The sequence below is a fragment of the Patagioenas fasciata genome, chromosome 1, assembly GCF_037038585.1.
Source record: "Patagioenas fasciata isolate bPatFas1 chromosome 1, bPatFas1.hap1, whole genome shotgun sequence".
Taxonomy (NCBI): Eukaryota; Metazoa; Chordata; class Aves; order Columbiformes; family Columbidae; genus Patagioenas; species Patagioenas fasciata.
The window spans coordinates 185670114-185693017 of NC_092520.1; the positions used below are offsets into that span (position 1 = coordinate 185670114).

General features: G+C 35.0%; 1 protein-coding gene across 1 annotated transcript in view; it reads right to left on the reverse strand.

The window, feature by feature from the left end:
- Positions 1–4992: 4992 nt before the first annotated feature.
- IMMP2L (inner mitochondrial membrane peptidase subunit 2) overlaps positions 4993–22904 on the reverse strand; it is a 456167-nt gene continuing 438255 nt past the window's right edge. The window contains exon 6 of the mRNA XM_065860638.2: positions 4993–5328. Within this exon, the coding sequence (XP_065716710.1) occupies positions 5209–5328 (120 nt within the window). The 3' untranslated portion in view covers positions 4993–5208. The remainder of the gene's footprint in view (positions 5329–22904) is intronic.

A 22904-nucleotide genomic window follows, 5' to 3' on the forward strand; every position in this document is an offset into this window, starting at 1 on the left:
GTCACTGTATGATCAGGATAACACAATATTCAGATACAGCTGCTGCATTTTTAGAATATTTTACACCTTCAGGATTTTAGTTACTAAATCATCCAAAGGTAAGACACTCATCTAATAACACTCTTAATAAATTCCAATCAATAAGATATTTGTATGGTGACATAGTTTGAGTATTGGCAACATTTTCTGTGTAATGTTCTGCTTTAAAGTCTCTTGAGGTGCAATTACATAAACCAGCTTCTGGTTTATCTTTTATTTCACAAATCAAAAACAAACCAACCCACACCATTCAGGGGCATAACAGATAATGTTAGAGCTTCCATAATAGGCTACACTTTTTTAAAAAAAAAAAAAAACACACTGTAAAACACTAGATGAAATTCAGTTCATAATTGTGGCACCACATTTCATAATTTGTGCATTTACTTCATGCAGAGAAATTACTGGAAAGGCTTACAGATGCAGAGATAGATGGGGGCTTCAGTTCTTCTGTCTCATAAGTTTCTTGTCTATCCTCTCAGTCACCACTGTGTGATTTTCCTACAGCCTTTGTCCTCCAGTTCAAGAACTTCAAGAACTTCAATTTATTTCTGCACAAAAGCACAACCTCAACAGGAAGGTTAGAAAGTGCTGCTACATGTTATTCACACAAATCCAGTTTCGCCAGGTGAAATCGGATATTTACAAAAGGAGGACATTTTCTACACTATTTGCCATTAGTATGGCCTCATTACATTTTATACAAGCTAAGATTGTCATGGGAAACCTTAGGTCTAAGACGACTCAACTTTTCGTCTCACCATATTATGGTGAAGGACTGTCTACCTGGAATTTTAGTTTTCACTGACCTTTTTCTTTTATGTAGATTTGCATTTTATATCACGAATGCTACATTTGTGCATTAATTGTGCAAGACAATGAAGGACAGTGAGTGACAGACAGTCTTGCCACTAAGAAGGTAGACCATGATCTAAAAAATCCTGTATTTTTTTCAAATCTATCATGATTATCTTATATGACCTTGAACAAGATCCAATTTTATGTCTTGGGCCATAGGAAGGGTATTTATGTGACTCCTCATACATAAAAATATCAAGTTTTGAAACATCTGGTCATCCTTTTATTTCTTAATGTCCTACTTCTTTATTGTACTCATTCTTATTTAACTCCCATGAAACCAATTCATTACTATACTGCAGATGTGAGCCAACACCAAAACCCCGGAAGGTCTGTGGTTGAAGATGCCAACTTAGAAAGCTAATCATGATCACTTGAGTCCATGAGAATTTTGTAACTGATTTCATTACTGTTAAACAGGCTTCTCATTATCTGTTTCACATCTGGAGGTTGAAAATCTCATATATTATTACATCAATAAAATAATAACACCTTTAAACATGTGGTTGTGTGTTATTGCTGCTGCTTAGTCCTTTCTGCTTCAGCAATATGGGTCTGCTCTTCATGCTCTGGATATTGAACTATCTGTTACGTTATCTTAAATGCTTATGATTTCATTGAGCTATTATTTCCATTCACTAAGCTATGTAATGATGTAAAATGTCATGCACATTAATCTGATGCCAATATGCAGCAAAATATCTTCTTTTACAGGAATCAGGTTCCTTAGATGCTTACAAGAAAGTAAATGAGGCTATTGTGATACTATTAGGCTTGCATGTAATCAATCATATAAGTCTAAAGGAAGTAAATATTGATGTAACTGCCTGCATGCCAGCACCAAAAGCACCACCAACTTTACCTATCACAGAATACCTAATCAGAGAATGAATAAAATAGCTAATATGGATCTCAAGGTCTAGTTAATCCATCCTCGAGTCTCAAAGTATAAACAATCCTGATAAAACTTTTTAAAACTTTGCAATGAAAAATAATCTGTTGCAATGTTTTACTATTTTTAACATTCAATTTTTTCTTTCTCCATGTCTAACCTATAAGTCTTATCATTGCATTATAAGTCTGTTAGTTCTTCTGTACATGATGGACTTGGTGAACCAATGATTCTCTCCCACTTCACAGCAACCTTTCGTGATTTTGAAGACTGTGCTTCAGACTCTCCAGACTAAATGATAAACCCAAGCTCTTCCAACATTTCTCATAGGTCATATTTTTCTGATTTCTCTTCATTTTTATTGTTTGTCTCCAAAGACTTCAGTTGTCCCTCATCTCTTTCTGAATCTAGTGACTGAAATCATGGTGTCAATAAATGACGCAGAAATATTGTCTATTGTGTTTACAATCTGTTCTGCTGTTCACAAAGTGTGGTGATTTCCTTTTTCACAACAGCATATTTTTGATTCACGTGCAATTGCAATATACTGTGATCTCCAAATTTTCTTTTAACTTAATCCAGCATGTGTAGGGAGAATTATTCCACCAGACTCTCTGCTCATCATTATTGAATTCAGATTACTGCAGCCTAACACCATTCTCCAAAAAGATGGCAGTCTTTACAACCATTGTAATATTTTCATATTTAATGTGCATATTCTCTGATCCATTATTTCATTACATATATACCATATATATAAAAATCCATAAATATTTGTAAATACATATATGCAAATAGAGATGAATAAATATTCCTTGAGGCATGTCACAGATGAATACCTGGGACATTTAAACTTTCATAGCTTGTATAAAGTTACATGACAAGGAGCTGGTCTCTACACAAAGGAGCCAAGAGGAGCAATGGCAGCTGGTGGAAGCCAAATAATACTCTGACTTAGCTCCTCTGTGCCTATTGCAAGCAGCATGGGGTCCTGGCCAGCTGCTGAGACTGCGGTTCAACTGAAACACCCATTTGTGTGTGTACATGTGTGCATGGGGAAAGTGAGGATCCAGGTCCAGCTGTTGAATGGACTGGGTGTGTAAGCCCAGTCACTGGAGGGATCCACCAGAAGGTGTCTGGGGGCTTGTTTGTCCAGGTGCCAGCAAATGGGGACACCAGAATTCCATATACTGGGAAAAATGGGTGTCTGATGCTGGAGGCATCCACGCTGTTATCTATTTGTATCTATTTCCCACTTACATATTTTCATCCGATCAGCCAGTGAGAAGAACAGGATGAGGTCACTGGTGCCATTAGTGTTTATGTGAGTACCCAGTGAGTTTGTCTATGATGATACATATAGCAAGTCACATGTATATGGATAAATTCTGTGTGTGTGTGTGTGCCCAGGGGAATTGCATGCTTGGCCTTTCCGCTGGATGGACCTGAGGGCATGGAGCTGCAGCAGCCTCACCTCTGTTGAGCTGCAAGATCTGGCACCCCTTAGGAGCTTGCAAGCAGCCCTTGGTTCTACCTCATCTGTAATTTTATTCTCACATATCTCTGGATCCTTCTTCTCCATTGAAAAACAAGGTCTGCAATCCTAAGAAACATTAAAGAATCTTTTTGAAATGTAGCTGATGCAGACACATTTGGCTGTATCTTTAGACAAGATGAATAGAAAAATATAATTAAGATAATAAATGAGGAACAAATGCCTTTGTTTTTGTTGATAACTCTCTGGCACTGGTTTTGCAGAACAGGTAGCAGTGAATCCGAACAGCCAACCAAATTTTCCACCTTGTCAATAAACATAAGATCTTCTGCCTAGCTGACACTCAAGAGGGGAGGAGGGAGAGACTGAACTAGTGGAAAGAAGGAAAATGAAGACCGAAACAACTGACAGAAATAAAGCTTATCTAATCTGGGTTTGTTCCATTTATTTTTATGTTTGTTTGTTTCTTTCTTTCTCCTTTCAGGCATGTGTATTTGTATCTTTGTCACCAAAATTAACAATGACTACAGTAAATTTCTTGAATTCATTTCAGTTTTCTTAATTAATTTGGAAAAAAAAAAAAAAAAGGATTGCAAGCTCTTGTTCTCAGTTGTGTTATGCCAAACAAAATAATTGTGAATTTACTGCAATTAACATCAAAACAAACTGCATTAATTTTATCTATGATGAGTTCAGAGACCTATGGAACAGATTTTTGGAACAAAGAAAGATCATGGCACATGTAGACAGTAAAGTGTTCAGACAGTCTACAGAACTGCAGCATTTAAGAAGAGAGATAGACAGTAACAGATTGTTTTCATGCTGATTGAACCTTTCTATCTAACTGATATGCAGATATACGTCTTCAAAGAGCTATAGACTTTTAATCTTGTCTGAAGTTCTGATATTGCATGATTTAAGCTGAAATGTTTAAAGATCTTTTGTGTGATTTGTTAAATTTTTAAAGTACTATCCTGTCTGAAGTAAAATTCAATAAATATGAAAATAAGCTGGCTCATATTAATCTGCAGTTGAAAATCTGTCATTTTTCAAGTTCTTTTCACTTACGTGCAGAAGTTTTGCTGTATATTCACAGAGTGCATTTATAATATTAATTATATATTAATAGTATTAATTGTATACTACTTATTATCCAATTACATAGTTTTGAAGAAACATGGCAATCAATACTAACAATGACTTACTATACTTGAGAAACAAATGAAACATTGCCTTCAGATACTGCAATATAATTTGCATATTTTGACTGAATATCTACTTCAGCAAGATATACCAGGAATGTATATATAAAACACTCCTGAAAGAGAAATTAAAAATAATATGTACTCTGTTTAATAATAAACACAAGCTGCATCTAAAGAAAAAAATCCCATCAGCTTAAAAAAAATCACTTATATGACTAACTTTTCAGCTACAGAAGTACCAAATCTGAAACATATTACACGTGTGTTTGGTTTTTTTTTATATGCAATCAATGATAATAATAAAGGTTTCATTCAGTTACTAAAGAACAAGCTGACTGTAAAACCTTAAAATATTTTATTGAATGTTTTAATAAATTCTTATCCAGGGAAGCACAATTACAGACATAACAAGTTAAGCACTCTACTGCTCCCAGAAAAACTGAACATTCAAGCCTTCTACAACCAATTATGTAAAACCAAAATAGCATGCAATTCACTACTTCACTACAAACAAACAAACGAACAACAAAATAACCAAATCACAAAAAAAACCCTTTACACTTAAAGGGGAATTTTAACATGAAGATGTCGCATGTATTTGCTGATGTGGCACCTGATGTTAAAGAACAACTGGCGAAGCTCTTATGGATAATGATACAAACATGGCAACTGTTCCTGTTTAAACTCCACTCCAGTGTTCTTCCATCTGAACATATAGATCACTCTTCCTTTCTCTGGAGTGGTTTGCGCTCCGGAGGTAGCATTGGCTGTAATTTCTGCCAGCGTTGCGGAGGCCAGAGGATATGAGTAGCTCGAGCATGCAGAAGTCCAAGAGAAACCTGTAACCACAATATAAACCAGAGATATTAAATACTACAAATAAGATTAAATGTGGAAAACACAAATTACATGATTTTTTAGAACAATGAGAGAATACAAAGCAAAGAACTTTGCTTGCATGACGAGTGTCTCATGCATCTAATATGAGCAAAAGAAAAAAATTAAGTGACAATTCCTATTTTTTTGCTAAAACATTTTGTGAACTCATCACAGCTTGCTGAAATGCACTGGCTGTAACAAGTATGAACTAGGAATGTTGTTTTGGGTTCAAGAAAAACAGCTGGTTAAAACAGGTGAGGCATTATGTGATCTACCTAAAGCTTTTGGTTACTAATTATTCTGTGTAGGGTAGAACAATGTTCAAGTATCTATTGTGAATAACTTAAGCAGAATCTTTGTCTCAGATGCGAGCTATTTACACTAACCACAGTAGGACAACGGTGGTTATAAACATGCTGTGCTTTCTATCTGTCATTGTCCTTCAAAATTGCATTTTGTCTCCAACCAAAAACGGAAATTACTGTGAATCATAAATATTTCCCTGAGGATGAAAATGTATTTCTGAAAGAATTTTTGAAACACATTTACAATCAAGTATTTTTGAAGACTACTTACACTTCATATGTTTTATAAAGATGTTTTACCATCTCATTTTTTCTTATTGTTTTACTTCAGTAAAGCAAAATAAAAGGCAGTACTGCTATTGCTTATAGGTAGCATAGTTTAGAAAACTGAAATGCTTAGAAAACATTAAGAAAACTACAAATAAGACTCTCTTAAAATGTGGTATGAAATGGCTAGACTAAGAATAACTGAGAATAGAACAGTCACATTTTCAGACTTAGATAATAAGACAGGCCTTCAATGTCCACACTTAATGTTGAAATTAAGTAATTTGGTGTGGTGTTAATCTCACTTAATTTGAGAAGCCTGCAGGATAGATTGCTGTGTCTTAAATTATTTCTTTAGACTTCTTCATGAGACAATAACAAGTAATAAGCTCCCCAGCAGCTATACAGTATCCATTGCCAATAGAAAAGTTACAAACAGGACAAAAACATGGTTAGAAACACTGGAATGTCTTTGTATGTGAAAAGATGAAATAATTCAGACTCCTAAAAAGAAAACAGCATCAGAAGTCTATAAAATAACAAATAGCATGGATAAAGAACGCATAGGTATTATTTGCCTATTATTACAGCATCACAGCATCACAGTATGTTTGGGATTGGAAGGGACCTCGAAAGATCATCTAGTCCAATGTCATGATTTCTCATAAGAATGAGGAAACATCACATGACATCGTCCTAAAGAATTTTTAAAGCCAACAAAAAGAAAATGCTTCTTCAGAGTGTGCATGATTCCATTGTACTTGCATGAGAAGACATCAGAAAAGAATAACAAACTGGTTCAGAAAATAATCATAGAAACAAAGTCCATCACACATAATCAAATGTAAACAAAGTAACAGGGTAGTCTCTATACTCCACACTGAGGGAAAAATTGTATACTTGTTTTCTTCTTATGCTCTAATGATCTGGTATTGGCTGTTGTCAGAGCCAGCAGTTAAATGGATTTATGGTTTGAACCCATACATTCTTTGGTTCCATTCCATTACTCATCACAAAAAAAAAAAAAAAAAAAAAAAATTGTTTCAGTAAGCAGGTAATTCAGCATTTTATGCAAATAGACACCAAATAGGCCCCTAGGAATATCTTCACCTAATTTTCTTGATTTAATTTCAAAGAATTAATGTATATTCACCAGTCTCTCTCTACTACATAATCAAATCAGTGAAGCTGAAGAGGTCTATATCTAATTCCATATTCTGTGGCTTGATGAAGCAGGTGCTGAATTACTTGAATATAATTTGGCTACTTAATAATCCACAATATCTGAAAGAATCCGAAATAGATCACCAAAATTGCAATCTAGCATCACATTTAACTTACTTGATCCCTTGCAGGGATCACTTGTTTCCCTGATCCATTGCAGCTTTTTTCCTACATTTAAGCAAAGGACAGGCTGCTAAGTGACAACTTCATTTTGATAGGATTTAGCTACATTTTTTTAAGTCTTCACATAGTTCTGTGTAGTTTGTTGGATATTTATGGAGTTCACAATATCCTTTATCTTAATTATCCCATGAAGTGGTCTGCAAATGTAATATTGCCATGGGGATTTGCTCCCTGAGTATACAGCATGATGGCACACACATTACAGGCTGGCGCCAAAACATAAAACCACAGTAAACCCCACCACTGCATATAAAATGTGACAGCGTAAGTACAGATAAAAATGTTAAAATACTCTTCTCAAACACAAATAACATCCCATTTTCAAAGCTCTGTGTTTTTCTTAGTGCATTACTTGTTATTGATGTCGGTAGGAGGTCTGCACACAGACTGAGAATATAATAAATAAATCGAAACTTGTTTGAAGCTGAGGCTGGGAATAATTTTGCCCTGAGGATTACTTCTGCTGACCATCCTCTGACTTGAAACTAATAAAGAAATATCCTTCCTATAAACTTGATTTATATATCAACATGGTTAGTGTTAAAAAGCAAAAGCAGGTATTGCTGGGTGATGGAAATCTTTACTAAATAACATATGACACTGATGCCATAGGGCTTCTTTTATAATAACTTAAAGTCTCACTTTAAAAGCACCTTGATGTTTGACTTCTGCAAACAACCTTAATAACTTTTGTACATTGCCTATTATCATTCTGTACTTACCACAGCAGCCATGAATTTCACTGAGGAAGAACAGAATTGTTCGCAGAGAACAAACTGCCCTTGTTAATGGGTTTACCCTCACCAAGGTTAGATATGGACAAAGGGTGAACTGAGAGGCTAAACTTTCTGTTGCAACAGTGAAATACTGAAATAATCTATTAAAAAGAGATTAATCAGTTCCCTTACAGACATTATTTACTCTTTTTACTTAGAAAAATGTTTAGCCCCTTGAAACACCATTTTAACTACAAGAAAAATCAGGACTTTACAATCACAAATTCTTTGAGGAACATATTTCACTTATAGACATGAGGAAGAGATGCCAACAATAAAAATAGTTGATTTTTATTTCTACATTATGATATATTTATTATTCTTGCTGTGGCAACAAAAGACACTATATTGAATTTAATACACATTATTCTCCCTAACCTGAGATGTTTAGGCATTAATTCTATTTTTTTTTTAAATCTTTGAATACTTAATTGAAAACTGAGAAAGCATTCTGTTAACACAGTGATTTTATCTGCAAAATAAGTTTTGAATGAATAATACTCTTTTGACACTGTTACTGTGATAAAAGCATATTTGCTCAGAGTCTGCACATTGTTAGCATGTTAGTTGTATAGAGACTGATTAGTTTTGGCACTACATTAAGGACAGATAAGTCTAAGCTTGATAGTGCTATCTGCAGTAGTATTTACAACTATCTTGGTCATTCTGTCCTAATAAGTCGGGATAAATGTAACTTCATCAGTATAGAGGCTTATGTTACTATGACTTCCCCCAGCTCCAAAATATTCAATTTTAACATACTGACTGATTTACAGACTGTACTTTCCACCTCTTCTTGTCTGTTTGGCATTTGACACCTTCACTGTCTCCTGGCATGGTGCCTTTTCTAGTCCCAAATCTCAATGGGAAAAGTAGCATTCAGACTGCACAAGAATCATATATAGATGTAGCATGCAGTGGCGCACACGAAAATTTCTGAGGAAATCCTGGTCTTCAGTTTGGATTTCAAGAAAAGGAAAAGTCCAGATAAGGATGTGGCCCTAATAAGGCTATCATTAACTTTCTCAGGATTTGTAAGGTCTACTCAACCTGCTAAATTCAGGTATTGCTGCTCCTAGTTATGAGTTCACTTTACATTAAAAGCATTCCCCACAAATTTCTCTTTTTTCCCTTGAACCTTTGGTGATTTTGCTCTAGCTTAAACAGTCAAGATTTCAAACTCTAACAACCTTAAAACAAGACAGTACAGCACCACTGAGTATAAACTGAAAAACAGCAATGCAGAACCAAAAAACACAGGCCTTTACAACCTGTTCTGAAGTGAAACTTCTTAACAAGTCAGTTTGCTAATTAGAAGTAATAATATGACAAAAAAAAAAAAAATACAAGAATGTTTGTTCAGCTGTTATTGTAGCCCTGTAAGCCAGCATCGCCATTGATATTAACAAGCTGTATACCTTGTAGCAGCTCTGCAAGGCCTCAGGACTCATTTCTAGGACTTTGTCTGAACTTTCCTTGCCTGCCTGGAGTTTTGATCTAGCTTGTTTAGCTGTAACTATTTTTCTAATTATGATTTGACTATTGCTTAATTTGTTAATTTTGCTTATATTGCTTATATTTGTTTATATTTGCATAATCTTGTGGTATAATCAAAGTTTTTGCATACAGCAAAAAGCAATTATTCTGTGTAGAAGGAAATATTTATGACTTCAACATAATAATGTGGTTTACAGGACTATTGGCATGGGATAAAAAATTAGCAATGTTCATCAAAAAACAATTGACTGGGGGGCTGGACAAAAAGGTTTTGAGCCTAGCAAAGAAAAAAAAGTCCAAGAGAACAAGGAATGCACTAACATATGTAAAATAAAATATATAACTTAGAAAATGTGCTAAATTAGCCCCAAGTGGAACTGAGAGCAGGATGGGTGCTGCCCACCTTAGGACCTAAAGGGACAGTATAAATACTGAGAAAAGGGTAGATACTTGAAAGTATTTGCGTGACATTTTAAAACTGTGTTTTGAAAGTCTTATTGTGCATTGATTTGATAATTTTGATGTGAATGGTAATACCACTTTAACTAGACTAACCATATTAACAGTCTAAGTAAAATACTGTAAATAGTTACAATTTTAATGCAACTGTGAATTGGTCGCTTCTCATATCGGGTAAGTTCGCCTTTTTGCTCACAACAAAGTTTTGGCTGTAACATTATGTTACTGATGATTTTCTAATTGAGACTACATAAACTCTTATTAAGTAGTGCAAAATAGAGAAATATTATCTTTCTTTGATATTTCTTTTCCTGTTTTTCCTAAACAAAAATGGTGATTTTGATGAAATCTTAACACATTGTGGTTGCACTGTCTTCTGCTTCCAAAATCAAAAAAACATTCAAAACCAGAAAAAAAGAAAATTAAATATAGTATTTTATTACTTTCTTACAATGTATTTTGATATGGGCGGATTGTGACTGAAATTTAAGTTAGTTATTTCAATAAAAATATGAAATGCACATGAAACATTTACATCTTTATGACAGAAGGTCCTGTAATAGTCATATTACAAAGTACAAAATAACAAGAAACCTGGGGATATCTAGATCTGTCACAGAAGATGATAATAAGTGAATGTAGTAAGAAGATAATAATAAAGCACAGCAATAGTCCTTAACATTGGACCAACATAGCTATCTGAAAAGTGATCTTGTTTCATCATGTTTAAGCCTAGAAATATATTGATATTAATTTGTATTTTGTTTCCTGATCTAATTAATATATGTTTAAATTGTGTAAATCCTTTAAAATATGACTGGAAGAGAGCAATAACAGCTATCTAACAGACCAGAAACAGAACTATATTTCAAGCACTACAGATCACAACCTGTGTAGTTGAGAAAGTTCATCAACAGCCAGAAAATCACAGTTTTAAAGGCATATATCAGCCTCTGGTTTAGAAGAGTCACTTTTGCTTTAGTCTCTTAAGCTGAGTTATATTCCAGCAATATTGCACGTCTTGAAATATCATGCCAAAAGATAAACATGCAAACTCAAAAAAATCATAATTCTCTCAAACCAAAAAGAGAAAAAACAGTACAAAGAATCACAATGTTTCAAATTATGCTTTCTGTTCTCTGAATATACTCTCATTACATTTTTTTGTTCATGTGCAGGTTAGTAAACAAGCTATATATAGCCCTGCTACCTATATCCTATTAGCCTACTAGCTGCAGTTTGATGTACTGTTTTTACTGAAACTAAGGTGATTTTCCATGTAGTTGGAATATTTTCTTCTTACTAGCTAGCACGGTCTTTTGTTTTAGATTTAGTTTGAATACGATAAGATAGCACCATGAAACAGAGATAATGTTTTCTTCCAGTAGCTTTTCAGTATTTGAGATTTTATATGAAAAGAATGTAAGAAATCTTGGCTATTGTCAGGGAAACCAAGAACTTTTTCAACCATCCAGCTGCAGGTGCAAATTGGTAGAAGAGGGACAGATGAGACAGTGCTTAGACTGACATCTAGGTCGATCATTGAAGTATTCCATTCCGTGAATGTCATGTTCCATATGTAAGTGGGAAGTTGCTGGGGATGGTCCTTCTTCTTTGATGGCCACCACACATGAGTGGTCCTGTTCTTGCTCCTAATCCTGCTCCTGTGATCTCCACATTTAACTGGGCTTTCTGTGCTCACAGTATCCACCCTCTGGTCTTCGTTGGTGGAAGCATGTGTTCCAGCAGCTAAGTATTAGAATCATAGAATTGTTTTCATTGGAAAAGACCTTAAGATCATTGAGTCCAGCCACTAACCTAATACTGCCAAATCAACCTCTAAACCAAGTTCCTAAGAACCTCATCTACACATCTTTTAAAGACCTCCAGAGATGGTGACTCAACCTCTTCCCTGGGCAGCCTGTTCCAGTTCTGTAACACTCTTCTTCTATTATTGCTCTATTAATTCTGTTTCTATTTCAACTCATGAGTCTTGCCTCCTTTTCCCTTCCTTCTGCCAGGGCAAGAGACTGTGTCTGTTTACTGCTTTAGCCACTGCTCAGGATTAAATGGTAGCATTTGATTATACTGAAATTCTAGAATATTGGCAATGCCATATTTGTGTGGAGGTTGAAAACCATGTGCAAAGGGATCAAGCTAATTGGAGAGGAGAGAAAAAAGTTCTAGAATATTTCAGCCCCAAAAATCTCAGTGAAAACCTCAGGATATAAAGACTTAAACAGCTATGTAGTGTTTCAGCTGTAATACTAACAGAAATATATAGCATGGAATAGCTATCTGTGTCAAATTAGATTGCTTGTCTATAAAAAAGGTTGTTGCACTGGGTTTTTATATTAGATTGTAGGTGTAAAATGATCTCAGAGAGAATTCTCCCAGTAAATTAGTGTCTTCAAAAAAATCCATACTTTAATAGAAAGTAAACATGATTGCTATTACATTTCATTTTCTGTACATGGTTGAACTTTGAAACAACTACTATCAAGTGCAGTAGAAGGAAAAAGGCTCAATAAAAATAAGATCCTGTGGATTACAGTAAAATCCCAGAGAAACCACTTCCTCTAGTAGAAGTATGTGTGATAATGAACAAAGGCAGAAGAAACAAATATCCTTGACCTCCTTCTTTTATGAATGTAAGGATAATACGAAGATGAGAATCAATAAATTATTTTGTAAATAAAACCATACCACAACAGATGTTCTTTAACTTATAACAGCTCAGTGAAGGTTGGAATAACAAGATGCTAAGTAGTTCATGAATACAAAAGAGTGATAGATTCCTTTCAGCTATGTAGCAAAATACTAGCATCTTCATCATTCTTTCCTCTTGTCATCCCTGAACAAATCAGACCTAATGGAGCCATACAGATCTAGTGACAAAAGAATGCAGCCCATTAATTCTGTTAGTAAATGTTCCATTATGATTCCATTATTTTGATAGCTGAAGGAGCAACTCCAGCTCCAGATAAAACATCCCGTATGTGTTTTCTTTCACAGAACTATTGTATAATTAGTAAAGGTCCTTCTTAAAGTTATCAAATTCAGGAGTGTTCACTTAGATAGAAAGTATGTTATAAAAATCTAAAAATATATACATGACAATTATTTTATTTAAGAAAACTTTAAACAGTAAAAATAGACACTCAAAAGAGATGCCCATATGGTACATATACATGCACAGACATAATCACAAAATAAGATGTAAAAGAGATAAATATATTTCAAATGCAACGGATGATTCCCAGAATGAAAAAAATTTGCATGCTAGCACAGAGTAGCTGTTTGAAATTAGTATAAAAATTTTAACTGCTCCAATCCAACATGGGTTTGCAATTTTAGCTATTCATTTAAGAAGAGGTGAGCACAGTCACTGCATTGTAATAAAAGCTCAGGTTAATAACGGAACTGAAAAAATACAATTAATGAAAATATAAATAATAATATGAAAATAATTGGGTTGCATTTCTTTTGTTGTATCATGTCTACGTGCCCGTGTTAAGCCTAAAATTACAAAAAAGATGAAGGAAATGGTCACTGAAAACAGAATATATTTCACATATGAGATTTTTCTATAGTTACATGTGCAGACAGAGATTAGTTAACATTGAACTCTACATTCATAAAAGTAGTGCAGATTTAAAGGAACTCAGCATAAAGCAGAGTATTTTTTATTTAACTCAAGAAGAAATCAGCTGTTAATGACATTGACTAAATTAAACACAGCAATAGGTTTGTTAGAAGAATTGTATGAGCTGAGTTCTATCTCAATGCATTTTCTTGGAACTGTCAAGGATAAATTATTGAAAGGGATGCTATAACTAATTCTTAACTCCTTCCCAGTTTCTTCTGTGTTTTCTAAAGACAGCTTTTAAAAATAGAAGCTAACACATAACACAGCACTACTAGTCTTTCATCTTCAGTAAGTATAGCATTCTTCAAAATTGTTCTTCCTGCTTATGATTAACAGAACTGCTGTGCTAAATAGGTCTACAAAAATATCTACAAGCCAATCTATTATTTATTTTAGATTTCTAGTAATAAAAATGGTGGAAAAAATTGCTTAGTGCACAGTATGATGTGCTTTGCATGCTGCATATACATTAATATCATTTAATAGTTAAAAGCTTTTTCACATTTCACTGGGAGATGCACAAAATTCCAAGACTAAATAGGATTGTCACTAAGTCATGTAACTCAACAGAAGAACAAAATGTACCAACATCTTTCGTAAAAATGACCTACATTAAAAAGCAGTAATATATGTGCAATTCAATATTTTAATAATTGATAGATCAAGTAGCAGGAAACAATTATTAAAACACATTTATTATCTTCACCTAGAAAAATTAGCTATATACCAAATCTATGCATATTAATTATTCAGGAATACATAAAAGCCTTCAATGTGAATTCCTGTTCAGAAACTTATTGTTTCAGTGCCAACAGTCAGAATGTCAGGCTTAATGACATTTTTCACCTTACTAGACTGATATTGATTATGTGCATTGTCTTTCTTGACTGAATACTTAGGACACTATGCAGAAATGCTGTACATCACAAATTAAGCTGGTTTCCCATTTTGTTCCATTGCATGTCATTAATTCTGGATTTCACACTAAAGCTTTGGCAAACACAGCAGTTCAGTGTGCTCATCACAAGGGGAAGAGTCAGGGAGCAGCACTGAGAGCTCACAAGCTACCCAGGGACCACACTCGTTCCCTCACCACACCGCTCCTTGTGACCCAATTCTTCCCTTCAGCCTGGCACTCCAGCAGACAGAACAAGGCCCTTTGCTCCACCACCCCTTCTCTGAGGTGCCCTGTGTTTCCAGAGATTGGGACAGAGGCATCCCAGCACTGCTCTGGCCACAGAGATTTACTGTCACACTCTGTGCAATACAATGGAGAACCGTGGTCTATTCCCACTCCACTTTCACTGCACGATCACAGATAAAGCAGTCCCTAAGGGTGAGCGGCTAGTATTGCAAAGCTGAGCAAACAAGCTAAGATGACAGATCAAATTCCACCAAATTTCTGGAAGTATGACTGTGCCGGGGATCATACGCACGCATGCTGGCAGAGATGACATTTCAGACTCATTTGAGATAAACAGAAGGAAAGGAAGGAGCCCTTCTGTCAGAAGGAAACAGTAGGCTTCAATTTCTAGATACACTCAAATTCCTCTTCAAGACAAGTGATGTGAAAACCCCACATATTAGTTACCTCTGGCATCTAATTTATACTCTTCATACTCTTTCCAAAAGCTCAGAAAAGTACCTGATCTCATAGGTCAATAATCAGGGCTATTTATGAACTTAGGGGTGTCATGGAAAACATCCCATCCTGCTGCTGTTTCATCTGTTCTGCTAAGAGCAGCTCCAGCCTCAGTGGCTCCATCAGTGAGCACTGTGATGGGACAGCACTAGGAGCAGCAGATGCCAGGCGTTTGGGAAAGTTAATTACTTTAAATATTGTTTGGCAGATACCTGACAGACAGTGAAGATCTATAATCAGCAAACGCTGAGGTAAGGAAAAAAGAAAAAAAGGACAAAGTAAAGAAAGCCAGAGAAGGTAATTCAAGATAAGACAATACCTCTTAATGAAAAACAAACAAAAAAACAAACAAACAAACAAACAAACAAACAAAAACTTTGATATTACGAGTGTTCCTGAGCAAAGCAAGCCTTTTCTAAAGACAGAATTGTTCAGAAATTTTCTGTAACAATAGCTAGCATGTTCAGCAAATAGGCGTCAGCCTACTCACAGCTTCTCAGGTTTTTATCACACATTTCAACTGCTTTAGTCTGATATAAATGAGGCTGTTGCAATACTGTTAATAAAATAATTTTTATTTTCTCCTACCTTAAAAAGATGTCTGTTCAATAGACTATTGAACTTAACTAAATATTTCAAAAACACCTGCTGTGAGGCTTGCTTATATTTTCTTCTAGAATGGCATACAGAAACAGTTCGACTTACAGAAAACATGCCCTTGGCAATATGAGCTATGAAAATCAGTGGGGAGTAAATATTCAATGAGCAGCTAGGATAACAAAATGTCATTAAATAGCTGCATGATATGTTATTAAAATTATAAAAGACTTTTTAATAGAGGTCTTTGTGTGAGGATGGCTAGAGCTCATCTAAAATGGTAAATTTCATCAAGATAATTCTGTATACATAATCTCCACAAGCTGATTTACCAGAATACTACAGAACACATAAATACTTTAAATATATACAAAGATTTTTCTCCCCCTTATAGCTATAATAATAGCTATGACTTTAAGAATGCTTAATGCTTCCCCTCTTGTTTTTATCTGATTTATTCTGTATTTTTGTTAAAATTGTGGAGAAGAGATTAAATGTACTAAACCCAACTTCTACTTTGCTTGGGGAAAACTATCTCCAAAACATTCTTTTTTTCTCTAGTCATTCTTATGATTATTTAGTATTGTGTTTTTATGATACTGTGACATCTGTCAAAAATACAAGGCTTCTTGGTATAATCCAAATCATTTAGCTATCTTTTCACTTTGTAGTAGAAATTAAATAATTAAATTAAATAATTAAATAATTCACACTATGTACTTATTAATATAATTTCCACGTCTTCAATAACTAATCCTCTTCATATTCACTTTCGTTTTTTCAGTTCATTCCTGATCAGCTTAAGATAAGGCATAACAGGTTCTGGTGAGGAAAGAAGCTTCACAAAAATAAATCAGAAGTATAATAAGATTCATGTCCTTAACCAAATGCTGTTGAAGTTCTTCTACACAACCCTGAATCTACAAGGCCAGATCTCACATCTGACATGATTGTTTAATTCTGCACAGGAAACTCCCTCAGTGAGGAAGCATGTGTGTTTACGGAGAAGGCAATTTTACAGAGAAGTGACACAGTGGATCAAGTCACCAGGTCTGGCCTGTGTACCTGGCATCCCAGACAATGCTGACTGATCCAGGAAGGGGCAGGGGACCAGCAGTCAGGATGATGCAGCTCCCCATTGTTAGCAGGACATCAGAAAATAACATGAAGGAGAGGAGCAGCCCACATATGAGCTTCCTGATCATTACATTAGAGGTCCAGTTAATCGGCCTAAACAAAGGTACCTTCAGCCATTTGAGATGCCCCAGGAAACCTCTACTGGCCACTGTGCCTCCTCATTCAGAAAGGCACAGGCTTCTTCAAAGTCCTGTCCTATACCTTCCAAAGGCACATACATGTCTCAGATTCACTAGGACACAGTGAAAACAGTTTCTAGACAGCCAAGTTCTCCCATTGCTTTATTCAATAACTTTATTATTCTTCTTGGCATATACTCACAATTCTTTTCTGTTTTCTCCTTGCTCTCTAGCCTTCTTTAATGTATCCTTACATAATGAAGGGGGATACTATAAACCAAATAACCAAGTTGCAGACTGCATCGTTTCAAAATAAGAAGTTACCTTTCTCATTAGCCAAATAGAGTAACCAGGTTTAATGCACTACTTTAACATCAAGAGTTATATTTATATAAAGGAAATATTAAGATTTGGTCTTAAGCTACAATGAATGAGCAAGAAAGCAGTGGAAGACTAATGAATTCAGTTGCCTGCATATTTAATAAAATATTCTCTCATAGTCGTAATCAAGCCATAGTTCAGCAAAGCATGTGCTGCATTTTAAATATTCAAGTAAAACACTTGAGCACATTATTAAAATTATGTAAAATAAAGTAAAATGAATACAATTTCCAGTGAGCTGATGATTCAGATTTATTAACTCTTTAAATTACTCACTTTTTCAGATTACATGTAGCTATTAGATTATTTTAGCAAAATTTAACCAGACAGAGCTGCCAGATTATCAGTGCAAGAAAAAGAACAGCACATTTAGGATCTGAAAGATCTAAATGTAACAACACCATAAAACCTAATTCAGTACATGGAGCTCTGTCACTTCCCGTAAGAAAAACAATTAAATTAAAATTCCTTTTAAGTGCTTACCTTTATAACACAATCTCATTCAAAATATTCTGTAAATCCACCACTTATTTGTATCTCAGTGTTTTGGGGAACAGAAATCATATTTTTGGTCAGCAACAGACTGCATATCCATCACCACTGCCAGAATGCCTGGAGATCTAAGTACTGTCTCTGAAATTAGTTGAGGAGACAGCAGCAGTGACATGTGCAGACAGCACCGTCTGATTCATTTTCATCAGTCTGCTCTGGAGAAAATACAGTTCTGTATGTTTACTGAGTTGTTTTTTCTGCTTCAGGATATTAGCACTCAAAGCAGATGAAAAAAAGGTGATCCATATTTTAATGAGAACATTATGAATAGTTCATCTTCTAGCTTGCTTTAGAGTGCTATATTTCTGTCAGCTATAGGTAAAGGTTATTGAAAGATGGCCATTGAAATTGCTTTGCAGTTGAGGTCTGGAAACCTCCCTCCAGCATCTTTGCTCTCCCACTACTGCACAGCTTAAGCAACCCAGCCTGAGCTTGGTAAGGACAGAATGATATTTTGTGTACTTTCTTGTTCAATGAGTTGAATGCTTGTTATTCTTGATTAGACAAAAGCCAGCCTCAAACCTGGAAAGAAAGGCTTCCACGCTTTGTTCCAAATTTCCTGCAGTAACTCAAGTCCCCATGTTGTCTGGAGTCACATACAGCCAGAGGTGAATCTGAAGCTGCCTTGTCCCCAGAAGTCTCACCATCTGGTGTTATGCACAAGTTAGCCATCTGAAGTGTGAATTAATCTCGAATGAGAGGCTGCCATACTATCAAACAGAATGGTTGGAGTTGAAAGGGACTTCTAGGGACCATCTAGTCCAACCCACCTGCTAAAGCTGGTTCACCTGAAGCAGACCACACAGGAATGCGTCCAGGTGTCTGGTACCATCCCCTTGACACCCACCCTTGAGATATTTATAAACATTGATGAAATCCCCTCTCAGTCTTCTCTTCTCTAGGCTGAACAGACCCAGCTCTCTCTGTCTTTCCTCATAAGAGAGATGCTCCAGACCCCTAATCATATTTGCAGCTTTCTGCTGGACTCCCTCCGGTAATATCTTGCCCCGTGTTTGTAGCATGAGGATGTGATTTTAACCATGAGTCAAATACACATCCTAAGTCAAAATACTCCAAATGCAGCAAGTAAGAAAAAGGAACTTAGTATCTAATGATAAGGGTAAGTGTGGTTCTTATGAAAAGTGAAGAGATGCAGGGCCAGATTCTCAAGAGACATGAATTCAGTAAGCATTAGCTGTAACTGGAAAACATTTCCAATTAGTACTAATAAATTAAATAAGAGGATAAGAGATCCAAACTTCTACTGAGAATAACCTTTAGCCTTCATTGCAACAAGAGAATCCAATTCAGCATCTGCTATGTTCTACAACAAGATTCTCCTTCTGAAATCTCAGAAAACTTTCACATCATCTTTCTTCATAGTCTCTCCTAGGTCTCTGCAGAAATTAATTCACAGCTATTGCATAGCTCTCTGGTACACATTTGTGTAAAGAGCTATTTATACACAGATCATGTCTGGATAGGATCCTGACGCTTTCCTCCCTTGTAAGTCTGGCTGCAACTTCTGAGTGAGTTCTCTGATGCCATTCTGGCAGTCCTGCTTCCCTTCCTATGTGTATGCCAAGAAAGAGGGAACCTCCAGCTCTCCTCAGTTATTCATCTTTAAGGATTCCTAGCTGCTGGCTGGCAGTATTCCCCAGACAAAAGGTCCAACCAACCTTCTTCCAGTGCTGGGCAGAGCAGCACACGGCTCTGGTTCCCAGATGCTCTGCTGCCCATCTTGACTATACAATGGGAGAGGGATTCACTATAAATCCCCGAACACTCTATTATAAGGAAAGCTGGAAAGCAAGGCATAATCACAAGCAGAATCTGGATGACAAGGGATACAGAAGTAATTTCCAAGACAGATTCATTTCCAAGTTCAGCCAAAAGGTGAATTCTAAAAAAAAAAAAAAAAAAAAAAACCAAAAACAAACAACTAAACTCTGTGGCATCTGAACATTTAATTATTTAATTCTCTGGCCACAGACCACCACCCTAGATTAGACCTTGATTGAGATGAATGGGGCATGTCCTACGTCCCTTGTTATTTTTTTAAACCTCATCTAGAATCACAAAAGCCATCTCACCTGTCTGATTGCAATGAAAGCAAATTAACATGGTCTTCTTTCATTCATAAAGAATAAGGCTATTTAAGGAGAACTTGAGATTCTCCTCAAAAGACAGAAGAAATAAATATGAATTTTGTAGAATATATATTGTATATGCTATAGCGACTACCCAGAAAATATATCAGAAAAAAATAAAATAATAAAAGTGGTTTATTCGTAGGGACAATATTTCAGCTGGCCTCAGTTATTAGCTTTTGTGTTTAAAGAAGCTTTAATGCTTCTTTGATTTGCAAATGTTGAGATAATAATACATTCAATTTCTGTTAAGTAGAATTTACTCCTGCCCAGCCCCTATGATTCTATGTTTATTTAAAGTTCTTACTACCCTCCCCTATGGCATTACTATCAACACTTCTTAATCACTAATACTCATTTCTAAAAATGTTAAACTCAGCCCTTGAGCTGATAAAAATGCTAGACAGGGCATAGATCGAAATATGCATACGCAGAAATCGACACATCCTTTTAAAAGTCAACATCTAAAACCTATGACAATAAAAGTTCTGTCTCCACTTATCATTCTTTAGTACATTATACATACCCATTTACACAAATACAAAACAGATGTAAAATGTTCCTCTTCTTAATTGTCATAGACATTAAGCTACTAAGAAAGAGATATCAGAATCTCTATTATGTCAAATTGCATTTTATTTAAATGAAATTTATTGTTGCTACACAAAAAAAGGTTGAGCCTATTTGATAATTATCATTTGAGATTTCTTACTTAGAACCATGTCAAAATTAATCCCTATTTAATGAGGTTTTTTTAAATGGTTTAAAATATCAAAATTCTCAAACACGCTTATTAGAACTATTTGTAAGTAATTAAAAATGATAGCTTTTAAATGAGTTGTGATTGGATCCTAAAGCCATGTCAGAAATAGTGCTCAGATGACAGCATGTCAGATAATTTTATGCCTGATACATGGGCCCTGTTGATCACTAAACAGTAACATTTTTATTATTCTCTTGAAAAAGGGAAATAAAAATTTCTGCCATTACGTGTTCCTTTCTCTTCCTTTTCCCTGCTAGTTCACAACGCATCATCCACCTCAACACTAGAAAATACTTAATCACTTCCCAATTATCAAATGCCATTATTACAATGTAAGAAAGTCATAAATGGAACAAATAGGATAACCAACATGCTCACGAGCCCTTAATTTTTCTCTGTTTGGTGAAACAATTATTTTGATAAGCTATGGCATTTCTGTGTAAAATCCTTCTTGGATTTTGGTGTGTCACATTGTATTAGTCAGGAGTCAACAAGTTTCTCATGACATCTCACAGGGAAAGCTTGTGTGTGTTTCTGTTTTGATTTGTTACTTTAAAAGTATGGTGAAGGTTACAGTAAAGGTTCTAAAAACTCCTCGGCCTTCAAAGCATAGTATAAAAACTGTCTTGAAAGTAGTTATTAGAAATATGAAGTGTCTCTTGTTTTTCATAAATAAGCCACTTGAAGCATGGAGTGTTTAAAAATGTACTTGTTAACAAAAATATCAAAATTATTTTTGTTAGTAATATTTATTTGTTATTCTACAGAAAGTCAATCAGATGCCAATAAAATGAATATTAAATGTAAAAATAAAAAAAATAGTATATTTGTTAAACAAACCTGGGACAGTGATAGAAAAATAAAAATTAAATCCCGGTAACTTTTTCCTAATTTCTTCCTTGTGATTATAATGTTTAAGGCTTTTTAAAAGACTAATTCTTGCCATTGGTATTTCCTAGAGAAAAGAAAGCTACACAGAGCCAATAATATATATCTCTGTTCTTTTTAAATAATGATGTGTGTTGCCTATAAACAGCCACCCTGAGCTGTGAATTTCTCAGCATCTCAGTTTCAGAAGTAATTTGAATACTGACTGGAGTCTGGAAGCTTTCCTCAAACTGATTAGTAACTTATTTGAAAGCTAGTTGCAATAAATTTGAGAGGACTGTTCCTGTAAACCAGTGATATTTCTCATGTATAAGGACAACTGAGTCTGAGCCTAAGATTTAATTTCCTCTGTAAAATAAGAGATTAAAAAAATCGCCACAGATTTATGGAAGATTGTAAAATATGTATATGTCAAACTTCACCTCTTGAATCTTACTAGTTTCAACTACTAATTTATAGAGGAGTGTGAGAAGCAATGCTTAACAATATTATTACTCCAACATATGCAAATGACAGTCTAGTATTGGTCTGCATTTTGCTTTTGAGGAGGACTATTTTTCCAATAGGCGTCATATGTAACAATATCACAGCTTGTCATGACTTATCTGAGAAACACAAGAGCTTGCAGGAAATATATGAAATTTAAGAATGTCACTAGTATACAGACACTGTTTGTCATGGTACTCACTGGAGTGCCAGGCAAACACACTTCTAATCATAGAGAAAGAAGTAAAAGAAAAAAAGAAAGAAAAATAAAAAAGAAAGAAAAAGGAAAAGAAAAAGGAAAGGAAAAAGGAAAGGAAAAGGAAAAGGAAAAGGAAAAGGAAAAGGAAAAGGAAAAGGAAAAGGAAAAGGAAAAGGAAAAGGAAGAGAAAAAGAAAAAGGAAAAGAAAAAGGAAAAAGGAAAAAGAAAAAGAAAAAAGGACGAAAATATTTAGAGGAATTGT